The sequence below is a fragment of the Typopeltis vanoorti genome, chromosome 11 (assembly GCF_054136105.1).
Source record: "Typopeltis vanoorti isolate ZY-2024b chromosome 11, IOZ_Tvanoo_1.0, whole genome shotgun sequence".
NCBI lineage: Eukaryota > Metazoa > Arthropoda > Arachnida > Uropygi > Thelyphonidae > Typopeltis > Typopeltis vanoorti.
Window position 1 is genome coordinate 26003165 of NC_143559.1, and position 18604 is coordinate 26021768.

The 18604-nt window shown below is 33.3% G+C and overlaps 1 protein-coding gene across 1 annotated transcript in view; it reads right to left on the reverse strand.

Moving 5' to 3' along the window:
• Nucleotides 1–1423: 1423 nt before the first annotated feature.
• The window catches only part of LOC150101393 (serine-arginine protein 55-like), a 145842-nt gene continuing 128661 nt past the window's right edge, over nucleotides 1424–18604 (reverse strand). Inside the window, exons 6-8 of the mRNA XM_090400873.1 lie at nucleotides 9033–9106; nucleotides 6536–6652; nucleotides 1424–3037 (exon numbers count right to left, since the gene is read on the reverse strand). Of these exons, the coding sequence (XP_090256999.1) occupies nucleotides 2764–3037; nucleotides 6536–6652; nucleotides 9033–9106 (465 nt within the window). The 3' untranslated portion in view covers nucleotides 1424–2763. The remainder of the gene's footprint in view (nucleotides 3038–6535; nucleotides 6653–9032; nucleotides 9107–18604) is intronic.

An 18604-nucleotide genomic window follows, 5' to 3' on the forward strand; every position in this document is an offset into this window, starting at 1 on the left:
TGAATTACAGCACACATTCCATAAGGTGTTGGATTTGCATCTACAACTAACCAGGCATTCACCCAGACAGTCCTTTAATTGGCTCAGATTTGACGAAAGAGGACTTTGCTCCATGATCTTTTTTATCTGACATGTCCCATACATTCTCAATGAGGTTCAGATTTGGGCTTTGTGGTGGCCAGGGAAGATGGAAGTCACTGTCATACTTGCTGAACATGTCTAAGCTGCCTTTCAGCTTGGCTGTCCTACCCCCCCCCCCCCCACCACATTTTTTTTATAGTGAAGTTTGTTATAGGAACGACTTAATACGGAATTGCTGCAAGGCTTCTCTCTCTCACTAGTTCACCAACTGACAATATTTGACTGTTACTTCGTATTTACAGAACTTGCAATTAGCTTTAAAATCATAAACATGGACTTTGCAGCCATTTACTGAAGAGTTTCATTTTTTCCAATCTCTTCTAAATTATTGTTTGTATATTTTAAATGAGAGCTTTTTAACTCATTACAAAAATGCCAATAATACAAATTTTAACACTATTTTTAAAATCTCTGGTAATACACAATTTCTTACTTCTCAACTTTCGCAATGTTTCTAAGTCTTAAGCAAGTTTACAACTTGTTCCATATAGATTCTTCTAATAGATTTGAATAATGAAAAGTGTAAATTATATAATTAAGATAAATAATTTCAGGGATACTGACTAGATAAGTTACTTGAAATTTATTTTTATTATGGAAAAAAAAAAAAAAAAGCTTGGTTAAATTTGCTGTCCTAGATCCAAAAAAGTTGTGGATATACCGAGAGTTAATCAATGCAGAAAACGTTTCTCATATATATATATATATATACACAAATAGAAATTTTTCAGAAAGTGAACTATATTTGACAGAAACTTATACTTTTTTATAACCTTTACTCAAACACAAATATAGAAAAATTTGCAAGAAGTGCTGTACACCCACAGATGTGAAACCCTTCGACACTTCTGCGCATGTCAAAAGAAGGGGAATCCATTCGGATAATAGGGTAATCAATGAGTTTCATGGGATGAGTGTTTATTATTATATGAAAAAAAATTAGAATTTTCATAAAATTTTCTTTCATGAAAATTTTAGTTCTTAAAGTGTTAACTATTTTGCTTGTAAAACAGCTGGAAAATTTATGTATAAAGCACGTGACTTTGCATGTTGGTAGTCAATTCATACATCCTTTATTTCTTTCTCCCCTTCAGCATGAATTGATTATTCTTGGCACAAAGCCAAGATCATTTCTATAAAGTGTGGACGTACAATATCTCCACAATTTGTTTGCTGGGCTGAACAGAGGAAAGGCATTGATTAGAATACTATCAAAATATAATACTGTTTGGAAATACATTACTGGAATGTACTTTGATATGGAATGAACTGGGACAGTGAAGATTAGAAAGAAGCACAATGTTTTATTATTTATTGTGGTAAATAAGTACATAAACACAACATATGCATATATTCCTTACTACTCAGATGGAGTAGCAGTACACTTGAAAATTCTTTATATTTATATATATATTAAAAATTACAAAAAAAAAAAAAAAAACCTTGAATATTACTGGAAATTGCAACTTTACAAGAGAAAAAAATTCACAGATAAGAACTTGATGACATAAGCATAAACCTGATTGAAAAATTTAGAATGTCACTTATATAAAAAAATTAAATATTCCCGATATATATCATGACTCACTTTAAGACCAGCAAATGCATTTAATAACTAGTATAAAATACTAGTTAGTTCTTACATTTTTCATCAGATATTATCAATTATAACAAGAATATGCACTGCAATATCAGCCATCACTAATATAGATAATAGTGGACTTGCTCAAATATTGGGAGGGCATCTATTCAAGTATCATTACAACATTCATGAAGAATAGTTGTCCATATTTGTGTTCAAATGCCAATATTATCTTAGTTATATTACTGTTTTAGTTTAACAATTATATTTTTGTAATATCTGATGAAAAGTCAGAATATGGATAACTTCTGAACAGCTAGATGCATGATCCCCCCCACCCCAATTTTAAGATCACTGTTTTTTGTACTATTATAATTAAAATTTGCCTGCTGTACTCAGATTTCATACTTTATATATAAATTAATTGAACTTTTGCAATGATTATAAAAGCAAGGCCATTTCTTTATCAGGAATTTATTCTTATAAATTTGTCAGTATCATTTACAGATATTTCACAGGCTGAATCAAGTGAATTTCTGTATTAGATTTAATACAAAGAAATAAAATGGATATCTGATTAAAACAAAAGTCCACATCTAAAGTTATATTGAATTAATTACTCTATAATCAATACTGTGTAATTGAAACAGCTATTTCATACTTTAATTGCTTGCAATTGTTTTCTGGATGTATAACAATGAAATACACAACAGCTTCACAGTACACACAAATAGATACATAAAAATGTAACTATTCGATAAGCCATAAACATACAGTAAACAATATTTTGTATGAAGGTAATAAAATTTTTTAAAATGAAGTAAAATTGATTAAGCTAATTCACTCAAATAAAATGGTGAAACTATTTATTGATAATATTTAGCATACAATTTCCTTAATCATATCTTGTTTTCAAAAAACAACTTCCACAGTTCAGGAAAGAAATAAAAAAAAAAAAAAAAAAAAAATCCTATAAGAAATTGTGATGTACAATTATAATCCAAAAAAGAGAATGGAGAAAAAAAAGAAAATCAGAACTGCTATTCTTGTTCACTTTTTGGGGAACCTCCATTCTTTTCCAATGATCTGGCTGGAGAAGCACTTTTTGATTTACTCCTGGACTTCTCCTGGCTAGGACTGCGGCTTTTACTTGGAGACTTCCTTGGACTGTGAGAACCAGATCTTGAGTTTGAATGTGATTTAGATCTAGAAGGAGACCTAGATGGAGATTTTGACTTGCTGCGACTTCTGCTGCGACTCTGACTCTTACTACGGCTATGTGATCTAGAAGCACTTCGAGATCGAGATCCAGACCTGCAGGATTATCAGATGTTAAAAAAATCAAATTCTCTCCTCTCTCTGCCCAGAGCTATTAACTATGAAAATGTAACTCTGACTTAAGAAGCTTCCTACAGAATAAATACTTACCATTTCAAAACTGTTAAAGAAATAACACTATAATTTAAATCTGGTGAAACAAGGATGCTACATTTTTAACAACTTTGTCTCAATATTGTGAAAATGCTTTTAGAATTTAGGATTCATTTCAATCCTCAAGAAGCTGTTTTCTATATATATTCCTTCATAATACTTAACAGCTTTGAAAACAACTCATGTCAATGGTTAAACTCAGCTGATCACTAGAGACAGAAGTACAAATATTGGTAGAATAAAGAATATATTGAGTTTGCAGGTCACATTACAGTCAAAATGTTAATCCAAAGTGATCATAAAGCTGTATTTCTCAAGATGAAGTGGTTTTAAGTGCGACTCATAGCAAACAAATTGAAGGAAAATCTCAATGATCAGATTTTCAGTTCCACCACTAACTGCATTCAGTAGCAGAAAGAACATTTGGCTATACAAAGATAAAAGCTATAAAAATGAATCTATTGTCATTCCCAGTCACTTGATAAGTTTGTAATTAAATCAAAAATATTTCCACATTTCATTGAACAAATATAAATATTGTTATAAATATCTCAATGTTTCAGCAACCACAAAGAAGTGCTAAATCTGTATATATACTTCTTGTATTGTTATTTTTTTTATATGAACTCCAATGACAACTGATAACACAACAGTGGCATGTGTAGGCAAGTGTTTAAGGAACACCTGTTGAACAGGAAGAGATGTTCCAAAGAACAGAAGTAGATGGAATGAAAGAGGAAGTGAAACTAATCTAATATGCTTGAGGTCAGCTGTATGGATGATGAAAATGGTTGTTAACGCTTTTACATATTTAGAGAAAAATAAAGGAAGGACGGCAGGGTTCAGTGGAATAACATGGATGTTATTCCACTGAACCCTTCAAATGAGAAAACAACTGGAGTGGGACTTTTGACCAAAAAAGTAATTATTTAACTAACTTTTGGTCAACATCATGTGCATTTTCAGGGAGGTTTTTAATACACCACTGAAATATGTGCAAGAACAGTATTGTAAGGTCGTGAGAATTAGGCATGTTTAAGTATTAGGAGTCACAAAGGTAAGAAGCAGTGTTGACTGAGATAGTACACCAAGTGTTTTGGAGGCTGCAGAAACTATGAATATGATGTGGTTGTGCCAGAGAAAGCTACAGAAGTCAATCCAAAAAAATAAATGCAATACTGATCTGAGCATTATGAAAAGTAGGAAAACAAACAAAGATCAATATAAGACGACTTAAATACCAGCTGTAAGAAATTTGGCATGAAAAAGCAGTAATCAGTTCGAAACTAAAATACGCAGGCATCAATGGTAGAATCATATTAAATATCAAGAAATTAGGCAGGAACTTGACATTGCTTCCATTCAAGAATACGTGAGCAGGGTTAATCTAAGATGGTATGGTAACTTAAACAGAATGAAAGACAATTAGATAAATAATATGGCGTTAATGTAGATCAGCGTTTCTCAAAGTGTGGTATGCGAAAGGTCTTCAGTGGGTACATGGCAATTTTCGGCTATGCATCATAATGAATCACATCTCCCCTCCACCTGATATCAAAATTGGAGATGTTAATCTCAGTTCTTTGCTTTATGCGGATGAGTTCTACATAATATCCGCTACAAGTCTGCAAGATTCCTTGACTAAATTGAATAAAGACAGAGACAATGAAAATAGGTATAAGCATTGAAAATATCAACTGTATTGTGAATGGAGGAATCATATCTCCCCTCCAACAGAAACTGCTGTATAAACTCAAGCAAAACCACATGTTGCCAGTGCAACACATGGTTTTGCTTGACACCACCCCGTCGTGAATGTGTTAAAACTAAGAAATATATAGTGAATGTGTTTCAGTGGAATTCGGTTGAATAGAATTAACGTTTCAACTCAACTGTTGAAATGCTAATTTGTCTTTGGTTTGCGTGATCTTTTGTTAATAGTGCACCTCTTCATAGCTGCTCAAACTATCTGAAGTCTTGTAAATTACTGGTAATTTTTGCTTGAAATGATGGGAAAGAAGATTAAGCTATTTGGGTAGATGATTTTGCCAATGCACACAAGGAAACTGTTCTCGATGCCAAAAGTAGCGATAGCGAGTAGGAGCTTCTTGGTAAGTCGCACCATTTTCAGTTCTTTTCTGAAAACTCTAGTTTCCAAAAATCCCTGCATATATCTCGCACCACAATTTTTTTAGCTTTAATTTTGGGGAAAAAAGTGAAAATGTGCGAGTAAACACGGTAATTTTTTAGCTTTCAAATTCTTACGTGTGGATCGTTGGTTAAAGATTGGATTTATAAAACCCACAAAACAATTCATTGATATTGTATCTGGATCAAATGAAATTGATAAGGATATGTCGTCTGACGTCTCTAGAGAACCAACTAGGAAGATGAAAAATCTTCATAAGTATGATATGAAATACTTGAAATGTGGATTTCATGGAAGGAAATGAAGAGGAACCTATTCTAAATTTTGTTCTATTAAAAATAAATCATTTTTTGTTTACACGAACATATAAATTCAAATAAAATAGACATTTACAATGAAATAAACTTTATTTATTTATTATTTAATAAGGGGGTACTTGGTAATAATGAAAATTTAAGAAGGGGTATGCAGATATCTGAAGTTTGAGAAACACTGATGTAGATGATTGGTAGTAGAGGTTCAGTGTAGTGGTGGAAACGGAGAATTGTACAGTGAGTGTCCTCCAGCAATGAGTCTTTGGACTCGTCGCAGGAGGACACTCACTGTACAGTTTTCCAAGAAAAAGAACCATACAGAAGACCAAGATCTAAGTAGATTGATTCAGAAGTATCTCTAATTAAACTGAAATGCTAGATAAATACTGGTGTTGCAGGTCTTTCTGCCCAAAGTGCTTCATCTATACTGACTGAGCTACAGAGGCTCTCCGTTTTACTGATACATGTAAACATGTACTGTATCATTTGTATAAATCACATTTAAAGTTTCTAGCAGTCTGCAGTGCTTTAGATGCAGGAAAAGTATAATTAGTGGAGCAGAAGTGTTCTGATGAATTATTATGAGACTTCTGTTAGTCTGCAAAAACAACTAATCAAGCAAGGCTCTGGAACTAAGGGTGCAAGAAAATCAGTGGTGCACCTATATAAGGATTTTGGATTGCTGGAAATTATTTCTGTGTATCTGCAGGATTAACAATAGATGAAAAGGACTAAACACTATATATTTGACCTTAACAAGAATGGATATAAAATATACCATAAATCTATAAATATCGAAAACTACTTGCACTTATCATCCTTACCACATAAAACAAACCTGTCATATAACCTATGAAAAATTATTCACATAACATGGATATCTGAAGAAACATGAAGAACCACTGCAAGAGCACTTACCTCCCTTGTCCACGAGATCTATCTTCAACTAACGTTATCCGTCGTCCATTCAGTTCAGTGTTATTCAGCTTCTCAATTGCATTCTTCATGTCTGTATATGTTGCAAGTTCAACAATCCTAAAGGAGATTTTTTTTTGCTTTCATTTAAAATTGTAATGGTAGTAGAGATTTCACATACAAAAAACTATTTCCAAGTATACCAGTGAATAAATGTATTATGACTATAATAATACAAGAAATATCACTAAGAGTGGATAGAAAAATCCTTTCCTTAAATGGACTATTACCCTGAAAAATACCTGACAAATGCATAATCAATGTGTCAAAGCCTATAGGATTATTAACACTAATCATCAATGCCTTGGGTGAGCCTAAGAGTTAGATAAATCAAAAACCTGATGTAGAGATCAACACTGCAGGCTTTTGAAACATACCAGGGCTTCATTAACAGGCCTGCTATTAGTGAAAAGTCTTTTCTTTTAAGATTTATTTGCCAACCCGGGTCACTATGACAAGAGTTAACTTTGCAACAAATAGACAATGTTTGGTCTCCAGAGCACAGTTTTCAGATTATCTGTCACCTAAATTTCCAAACATTCAAAGATGGGATTATTATAACTGCATGGCCTGTCTAACAGTATAAATTACTGGCACTATAAATTACTCCATCCATGTACTTCACGAGCATTACTGGCTTCTGTGTATGCATGCACAAGTTATAATGCAATAAGTTCAGTCAACACTCGCTATGGCAAAAGAGTGAGATTTCCGGTATAATGAAATACCGGAAATCTCACACAAAATGTTATTCTTAAGTAAATTTGCTGTGGCAAATTTACTTAAGCTAATTTTGCAGCCTCTAAAAGTAGCTTAAGTAGTGAGAGTCAACTGTACTGGAACTAAATACACAAAACCTAAATAGCATAGATTCCTTTGGCCTTTCACACTCCTACATAGATTCTTCCCTACTTTGTGATAATTAGTCAGGTATATCACTGTAGGTCTGTGCAACGAAACCACCAATGCAAGACATACTGTATTAACCAGAAATGTTACATAACCATTGTTGTTCATCCTCCCAGATAGCCAATACCAGGAAAAACAGCTCCAGACCATCACACCTCCAACACCAAACTTCACATCTTTTGGATGTACAGTCATACCCTGAAGTTACGCGGTAGGCGGGACCAACAAAAAGCGTGTAAATCAAATTCGCGTAACTCGGGTATAATTTTGCATACAAACATACAAAATATTACTTAATTGGGACCAAAGGTTTACAAAAACACCTATATTTTTTAAGAAATATAATCATAATTGTAATTTTTCATACATAAAAAAAAGGAAGTTATTTCGATGTCAATGGTTTCATAAAATCTAATAGATTCGTTTGACGGCATAATGTCTTTTTCTTGTCACGCAAGATTATTTTTAAAAAGCTTGAAAAGTGCCGTTTGGTTTATCGAGTGGAGTTTGTAGAAAGAGCCATATCAATGTCAAATTTAGAGCACATTCCTGTAGCAGTCAATAACGACAAAGTCAAATGAATGGAAATGCCTAGGTAGAAACCAATTTCAAGGCACAGGATTCACAGATATTTCAGTATTTTCTCCTTCAAAAACTCTTCATGCAAATCAGCCAGAGTACATAAACTGATAGGGATATTGAGATTTACTTAATATAAAGTAGTTTTTTTGCTGTGTGTCAATAATTAGAACACTGAAGGACTTATTTATACAATATATTTGGGATGTGTGTGTAGAAAAGAATACTTGCAGATCCCTGAAAAAAAATTAAAAGCAACAACATAAACATAAACAGATACCGCTAGAGTCTGAACACCCTCTGAGGGTACTTTCAGGAAATTGCTGCTGATGATAAAAGTCAAATGTGTTCTATTTTAGAAGATGGCTGAAGCCTTTAAAAATTCTCAACTCACTGTTAAAAATATCAATGTCATTTCCATTGTAGTATAAGTTGGCTAGTTTTGGTTTTACTGATGCACAAGTTCTGATATAAGTAATGAGCAGAAATTATGCAATTTGGCCAATTTCAAACTAGGAGACAATACCGTTTTAAACCCTGTCTGGGCAGTAGTGATATGTAATTGTAAACTGCGGACCATTAAAGCTTCCATTTCACAACTCTGCAACTCTCACAACACTATTTTTTTAAAAAAATCTTGCCTGCAATAAAACAAGTGTTTTGTAGTTGATGTCATTTTAACAAAATTAAAGAATATAGATAGTATGCCAACTCAGATAAGTTGCATCTGGAAAAAACTGAAATTTATCAAGAACAGTTAAAAATTTACTCTTGAATTCACTTCACATGGCAAGAGTTAACTTTTGGTAAGGCAGTCAATAAATAAGTACAGATGCAGTTTTCTATCAGGCAAAATATTTTTGTAGCACACATTTTTTTTATTTTTAAGCAACAAAAAAAACAAAAAAAAAAAAAAATGGAACTAAACTGAATGTAATGTATTTACACTAACCCTTCATTTCGACGCTGCTTGTGAGCATCAGCATATGTAACCTCTCCTGCTTGTCTCACGTAATCCTTAAGTCCCTTCAAGATAAAAGTTTCATAATTTAGTAAGTTTTCTAAAACAGTTTCATATCACTCATAATACAGAAATTTACATGTTATAGATTTATAGTTGTACATAATGTTCCTAATGTTATTCCTATTTTTAAAATATTATAATTAAACTACAACTGCTTTTAAAATCACAGCCAAAGATTTAAGTTAAATATATATGGGCATTCTCCTCTGAAATCTGAATCAATTTTCTATAGCAATTTTACACCATTATTATGAGGCTTGAAAGTGATCAAAACTTTCCCGTGAAAGTAGAGGATAATGGATTTCTATCCAGAGCAAAAAACCTGACAAAAAGAACAACTTATCATGAAAAGAGCATGTTATATAAGTGAGAGACTGGCTGAAACTGAGAATTGTATTGCTTTCTTTGTGAAGCTGTTTTATGAGAATCATCATGCAGTAAGGTTAGCTTTAACCTTTATAAACTCCGCAAAAAAAAAAATTTAATTTCTAAAAAAGTAAATAAATAATAAAAAAAAGATTAACATTATTGCTAATTACAGACAATTTAGCATCTAATAAAATGAATATTTCTAAGAACAGGGTGGTAAGGTTAGCACACAAAGCTATGTGCCCAGAATCAAAGTTTTAATAATAATAATAATAAAAACTAACAATAAAAACAAAGGCTAATTTAAGTAAAATTCTGACATTTTCAAGAATGTTACAATTCAGTGAGAAATCCATAGTGAATTCCTGAATCAAGCCATTTCTAGAGGATAACACTATTTCTTTCAGAAACACAATGAAATCTGGCATTTCTATGAGGGATGATTACTGAAGAGGATTTCTGATGACACTTCAAAATTATCTCACAATAAAATACATATAGACCCCTTGGATACAATCCAGAAAGAGATTAAATTGTCACTTAATTTTCCTATACTGCCATTAATATCACAGTACATGCTTCGTCATTCCCCTCCTCTATTAACATGCCACTACTGTGTTTTACAAATCGTTGTTTGCATTTTCATATTGATTCACTGGCAATCAAAATCAGACTGATTTATACAGAATTTACACAGAGAGAAATATTACTGTTAATCTTTTCATGCTTTATCTTCTATGAGGACTGCTGCAGCTGCATAGAAATACATCTAGAAATAAAATCATCTTGAACATTACTGGGATAAAATTGCATAAAACACTGTGCTATTCCTTTCAGTAAACTGATCCAAGATCTTCACTAATTACCAAAACTCACACATTTTTGGTAAGAATAACAAATGTTTAATAGTAACTGTTCATTTTGTGTGTGTGTGTTCTTCATAAGCCATTATTACAATTTATCTATCCTTGCTTGCGTTTTTTCTAGTAAAATATGAAATCATAAGTTAAAAAAAATTTATAAGATTAAATGCTTGTCCTCCCCCCTTTTTAGTAAATGACAATCGCTTATATTCAATAAAATGCCTAGCTGATAATTAGATTTAGAATATCCATTAGGTGTTTGTTATGCATGACCTTTTAACAACATGCAAGAATATCTATTTAGCCTATACTTTACCTGACCACTATAATAGAAAAAAAATATATAAAATCAATGACACCCAAATATTTACCTTGCTACATTATATCATTGCTCACAACTGAAAGAGGGTTCACCATGGACCATGCTTCACCAATTAGGGAAGTAGAACCAGGAAGTTTGGAACCCATAACGAAAGTAGTAGGGATGTGAGAATGGCCCTGTTCAGAAACTCTCAGGTGGCTCTCCTTTTTAAGACAGCTCCAGTAAACGTTTCTTTCCATTCAAATGGATCAGAGAAGGCTAGTTCACCAAATCCTCTCAAGTTCACATGGGAGGTATTGCCCTGACCATTAAGATGTGCACCTGTCTGTACTGAGTGCTGGGAGGCACTATGATTCACCATGAAGCCTGACCCTCCATTTGGAACTGACAGTGGATAAGCCCATATACCGAGACTCTCAACGAACCACAACTTTAAGGACCTTCGAGCTGTATTTGGGAACTTATGAAAGAAATATATATATATACATATATATAGAGATATACATATTGAAAGGATGATAATGTGGCAAGGAGTCAATAAACACTGTTGTATAATAAATACCTATTAAAGCCAGATAATATATTTCTCTGAAATATTAATTATTGAAAGCGCAATAATTTTAACTGAATGTACACCGAGGAACAATGCATTTTAATAATAGGTTTGTATCATAAATATATCTACAGTTGCACCATGTAATTTTATACCAAGAAGGGCTGCTTTCAAGCCTGTGATATTAAAACTCACTATTAAAATACATTGCTCCTTGATGGAATAATAAATGACAGAAGGTATAATGACATTTTAAAAATCTGAGTATATCCATGCATTCGATACTTTTTTTTTAAACTATACAAAAGTTTTAAAAACACATATCCTTGTTAAATATTATATTCAAAACTATAAAAATTTGTTCTCACAATTAATACCATATTCAAAATATTTATTTCTACTAATAAAAGATATGAAACAAATTAAACAATTTGTAAATTTTATGTCCAATACTAGCAGAGTAATTAAATGTTTTACTAATTTCAAGCACAAAGGTATATTAAGTCTTATATTTAATCCAATATCAAAATAAAATAATTTAACCTTTAAAAAAATAAAAAATACACTTTTCATTAACAGCCTGATAAATAAAAACTCAATGACTCTACTGTGATTGTGTGATAATATCCTAAAAAAAAAAGCAACCGTTTAAATAGATTTCTGTGAATAATAATCTGAAGGAATTTTTCAAGATGAAATTCAACAAATGGAAAATAATTTTGTGAAGCTAGTGCTTCACAAATAATGCAAGAACAGCAAAGAATAATAGATATTTCTTATTTATTAGCTAATATTTCACACATGACTGTATTTTGTTTCCTGATCTCTTTTCTCATTGCTTTTCATGGAGTGTGTTATGAGGTGTTAATTATTATCAGAACAGGAGAAAAGGGAACATTCTGCTGAAGGAAAAACACTCCTTATACAGCCACTTCCTATTTCTGAAAACTGTTTCATTGCATCTATCTATGCTCTTGAAAGAATTCTTTCCTTTTTTTGATTAAATTTATTATCTTATGAAGTATTCCATGTTCATTTAATACTTCCCAAAGCCTTCTTTATAAATGCCATCATATGCATTTTTAAAATCTATAAATAAAATATGGACCTGCTGATTATTTTTGGCATTTTTTCTCTAGTATCTTGGTGTAAGAATCTAGTCAACTGTTGGGCTTATTTCTTCGGAATCTTGTTAATATTTGCTTATTTTCTTAATCATATGGCAAGATACTTTTTAGTAAAATATTACTTAAATTTTGTAGCATGCAGACAAGAGTGATATCTATAATTTTCATTGATTGCTGCCCTGGTTGACAGAGTGGTTAGTGTATCCACTCTCCAGCCAAGATGCTGCAGGTTTGAATCCTGCTAAGGCATGGATGTTTGCGATTGAATTACTAACCTACCGCATATACTGCTGTGCCTATGTGCAATGTGACCTTTGATGTCTCTGCACCATAAAAAATCAATTCAAACACATCCGTCAATTCTTCTTTCCTTTATATATACTGATTATGATTCTTTTCATTCTGGGGATATTAAATTTATCAGTTTAACTACATGCATGTGTAGTTAATTCACTACAACATTCTATGAGTTTGGCTACTATTCTGTCAATATCTGGTGATTTGTTGTCTGGGTTTATAATTTCTTTTAATTACTTGAATTAAAATTACTTGATTGAATTACTAACCTACCGCATATACTGCTGTGCCTATGTGCAATGTGACCTTTGATGTCTCTGCACCATAAAAAATCAATTCAAACACATCCGTCAATTCTTCTTTCCTTTATATATACTGATTATGATTCTTTTCATTCTGGGGATATTAAATTTATCAGTTTAACTACATGCATGTGTAGTTAATTCACTACAACATTCTATGAGTTTGGCTACTATTCTGTCAATATCTGGTGATTTGTTGTCTGGGTTTATAATTTCTTCTGCTTCGAACTAGTAAAGGATTAAATATTTCTGGGGAAGAGGTATGATAACTTTTCTGTTCATTATCTACACTCACTATCCAAAAAGAAACCAAACTTTTTGAAAATAGAAGAAACTAGTGGTGCCACCTGTTATATCTTTTTGTTGTCGAAAGCAGCGACCTTCCAGTGTTGTGTCAACTGCTTACGACATTTGCTTCATTAGAAGCCGAGTTATAGTGTCAAGAGTGACAGTGTGTTTTGACGAATGGTCGGAAAATGAGTTTCAAACAGAGAGCTGCGATTGACTTTTATGTTAAACTTAGTAAACGTTTCACTGAAATGCATCAAATAGCATACAGTGATGAATACTTATCCTGTACTCAAGTTTACGAGTGGTTTAAGCAATTTCAAAATGGTCGTGGGAAGCTGAGGACGACGAAAAGCCGGACCGTCCAAAAACGGGACTGAGCGAAATTAACATCCAAACAGTACATGATTTCATCAAAAAAAAACCCTGAAATTGTCCGTGGGATTGGTTGAAGATAAATTGGGGATTCCAAAATCAACTGTGCACAACATATTGACAGAGTTTGGGCCTTCGTAAATTGAATTCGTGATTTGTTCCCAACAAGTTGACCGACGACCAAAAATGTATAGAATTCAACACTGCAAGGACCTCATTAAAACCACTCATAAGGACTCAAACTTCATTGAAACGATCGTTACTGGTGATGAAATGTGATGTTTTGAGTATGAGGCCAAAACAAAGCAGCAGAGTGCTGAGTGGAGACCACCAGAAGAGGGGGCATCCGAAAAAGAGTCACTTCGAGAAGTCAAAAATAAAGACACAACGGCGATTTGTTTGTACGATTCTAAGGGCAATATCCACAAAGAATTCTTTCCGCCTGGGCAAACGGTCAATGGCGAGTTTTATCTCGAAGTTTTGAAGCAATTGATAGCAAGAATTCGTCGCGTATGGCATGAATATCGTGATGCAGGCAGCTAGTCACTTTTGTACGATAATGCACCATTCATCATTCGAACAGTGTGTGACAGTTTTCGATCAAAAACTAAGTTTGTGTGTTAGATCACTCATAATCACCTGATTTAGCACCCTGTGAGTTCTTTCTCTTCCAATGACTTCATCACAACTGCAAATTGGCATATACCCTAGTATTTAGTAACTATGTAATGTTCTGTTCATTAGCTTAGTGTCACATAAAAAATTCATATACACCACCCCATTGCTAATTTGTACTTGCTTAGAGAGATAATCATGACTAAACTTCACATTTTGTTCTGTGCATGTCAGATGATGATAGCTTGGGATGATTTCTGAACATGACAGTAATAAGAAAAAGAGGAAGTGCAATACCTATACAGTAAAAAGGCCAAACTATATCACTTGATTACACTGGACACCTTGGTACACTTAAAGAATTCTGAATATTCAGATAAAATGCTTTTGCTGCAAATAAGAACTTCACTTCCAATAAAAACAGCTTGATTTTATTTTTATATGCCAATACCAATCATGAAAGGTTTAATGATGCTGAATGGTATTTATTGGTTACAAAGTAAATTATAAGACTAATTATATTCTTGTTTTAATCCTCTACCCAAGCATTAAAAAAAAAAAAACCCATAAAGTTTCTTCATTACTAGACCACTTGTATATAGAATCTTTAGTATCTCAATGCACAGCACACTTCCTATCACATATGTATATTGCTATACATAAAAGGATCACTATCCAGATTGGTTTTGAACTTTCTTTCTTGAACTTTGAGGTTAAATCATTGCAGTCATATTTTCCACATACTGGTAGTAAAATGGTGTACCGCAATATTATTAAAATACTATAGAGTTTTTTTTTTCTTGGTTACAAAGTAAATTATAATAGACAAAAAATTATACAAGGGTTGGAAAATTCTGATAAACAGATAGACCAAAAATGATATTAAAGAAAGGAATTGCTTTAATATCTAAGCAAGCAAGAAACAAATAATATAACCACAAGAAAGAACATACTAGTAGCAGAGTTATGAAGAAAAATTGTGTTCTTATATACTCTTATGTTCTTTCTTTCTCGTGGTTATACCAGTTACTTTAATATCATTTTTGTTCTAGGAGTTTATCATAACTTGCCAACCCCCCCCCCCCTCATACTTTTAGTTTAAACCTCTACCCACGTGTAAGCAAATAAAGTTTGTACATAAGTATCTCTACAACCAGTCTTGTGAAGTTAACAGCTTCTATATACAAGGTGCCTAGTTGTGTAGATACTGTGCTTGGAGAAAGGATTAAAAAAATTCTGAAATCATAGAGACACAACATGGAAGTTCCTGAAGCACTTCAGATCTCTAATAAGCAGTGTTAATTTTACACTGGAAAATGAAAGTTATATGACACGAACAGACTCCCACAAACATCCATGCCACACTGAGATCCAAACCTACAACTAGTATGCTGGGACAGACTAATCTCCTTGGTTAACCTAGTTGATGTAGATCCTACTTTCTACAAACACACAATAGCAATCAATGGGAATTTTGGACCATTCTTCCTGTGGGCATTGTTGTGCAGTGGATGTCCCTTGACACTCCATTTCATCCAACAGATGTTCAACAGGGTTGAGATCAGAGCTCTGTGGAGGCCAGTCAAGTGTGGTGACATTTGTGTCCAGAATGTTCAGATACCTCTCAGAGTTTAATGTTCATGGCACCAGAAACAGAGGTCCGAGGCCGAACCAGAAAAATCAGAACCATATCACACTGCCACCTCCGAATTTCATAGGTGGGGTTACACACTCTAGTAAGAGACATTCACCGCACTCGTCCATCTACTCAGTAGGGGTGTAGCATGATTCATCACAAAATACAATTTTTCAAGCTTCCACATCTTGCTCTACACATTGCTTGCACCACTGACGACAGCGCTGCATGTTGGTTCAGTTAATATGGGGCTTGCATATTGTGATCCTACCATAGAAATCCATGTTGTGAGCCTCAGTTCTGAATGTTTTTGTGCAGATTCATGTTCCAGTCAATGTCTGGAACTCCACATTAAACGTGTCAGCGGACAAATGGCGTTTTTTTTAAATTCATTTTTTATTTATTTATTATTTTTTTAAAATCCTTAGTAACACCCTATGGTCATGTTGGGTAAGTGCAATGGGATGTCAACTTGCAGTTGATCCCCTGCACTCCCATCTTAGTATGGAATCACTGAATCTGATGGCCCAATTTGCTGAACAGATAGGCCTGCAACATGGTATCCTACTACAATGCTGCTTTCAAACTCTGTCAGTGTCCTTCTCAAAGCCATTTCGCCCAGATAGTTGCACTGATTTGGAAGCATCATATTCTGTCAATTTATACTAGTTACAAACACGACTCATTACACCCCACAGGTAAGATATACCTTGCCCATGGGGGTGTCTGTCGACTTCTTTCCAAGCAGTGTAATTATTATTTTTTTAAATATTATCATCTCACATGGAGTCAACCCCTCACTGTGGAAGGCTCACTTAACTGACAACATATTAGCTTACTGAACCTTAAAATCCTTAACACTGTATTCAACAACATTCTGTAAATGTGTCCCATTCACCCACAATTCTCCATGTAAAAAATTTTATCTTCTGTCCTTCCGATCTCACCTTCTACTGCAGACTGACTAGTCTTTTGTATTAATCTGATTTGAATTTCCCTAAATATTGTAAATGTCTATCCCTTCTTTTCCTCCTATCCAATAAACTAATTTATATTTCTGTAACCTCTCTCCACAGCCAATCCCATCTTGATATTGCCTTATTCACTCATCTCTGAACTTTCTCCCATGTTTCTATATCACAATGAAAACTAGATGACCAAATCTGAGTGCAAGCTGATCAGTGCTCTATTCTATAGTATCTCTGCTGGTAAAGAGGCACATATGCTCCACAAATATAAATACAAAGAAATTAGTCTACTGAAGCCATAAAAATTAAGTGGAATAACCATGACTCATTATATATATTCTGGGAATGCTCCTCAGAAAAATCATACTTCCACAAATTATTTGCACATGTGTAAAGACATGTTTCAAAGCTACCATTCTGTTTTGCATTTTTCTTAAACCAGTTCTCATTAATACTGTGAAGAAGTTTTGTTTATACCTACTTTATTTCCATTGACCATTAAGCTTGATCTTTTGCAAATGGCCACATTATTCAAAATAAGGGCATACTGTTCTTTTTTTATTTTTTTTTTATTATTACAACCATAGCATAATTGATATAATTTCACATGTATGTGTATCACTCTCTCTCTCTCTCTCACACACACACACACACACATGAATAGCAAATTAGATACCGTAATTCTATGCATTTTTGTCTCATATTCATTATGATATGTTACTTTAAAACCACAAGCTTATGAATTTACAGGTAGTCCAGCAGGTGTCATAAAATTATATTATTAATAAATTATTACATGACATCTCCAAGGAGTCCAAAGACTCATTGAGAGAGGACACCCATTCCACAACTCTCCATCTCCACTATTCAAATCCACTAACTACAGCACACTGCAACTACCATCATCATATACATCAACACCATCACTAGTATTTTCACAGACAATCACAAACATCCATGGCAGAATTTGAACCCGCAGCCTTTTGGCTAGAGAGCGGATATGCTAACTGCTTGGCCAACCTGGCTAGTATATAATTAAATTAAAGATACCAAGAAATTATATTCTTGGTTTATCCTTTATCCAAGTGTAAGCAAACAAAGTGTTTGTGCACGAAGTATTTTAACGACTAAGCTACTTGTATATAGAGGCTAGTGACTTCACATTAACTACCTTAATATCCCATAATGCAAAGCAATCATCCTTTTAGGTGTAAATTATGCTGAGCATTAAGAAAATGTATAATAATTTTCAGAATAAAGGTTGCTATACTAATATTCATAATTTAATCGAGTTCCAGAAATAAATGGAATTATGTTTACATAACGTGTATGTGTTGACCTAAAATTGTACTAATGTAAAATACAATCCTAAGCCACTCATAATTTTGCCTTTTGTGGTTTGCATTTGTTAAAAAATCTTTATAGCAGCATATCAAAGTTATTGGATGCTCAGAGACCATCTAGAAAGGCAGTATATTACCTGCAGCAGTTCATATGACAATCCTACCAATTAAGGACTGCGAGCCAACAGCAGCTAAGTAGTGGAGATGTGCTAAGATAAATGAAAAGTGCCCTCTCCAAGAAACTAAAAATGGCTTCAGGCCTCCAATAAATATGGTAGTCTTCCAGATGACAATTAAGATCATCTTTTCACCCAAGGCCATTCACAAAGATCCATGCCAACTGAGATTCAAATCTGCCTAGCCAGAGAGCAGAAACTGTATCCACTGCGATTTAAAAAACATACAAACAAACCATACCCCTAATTGTATTCTGATATATTAG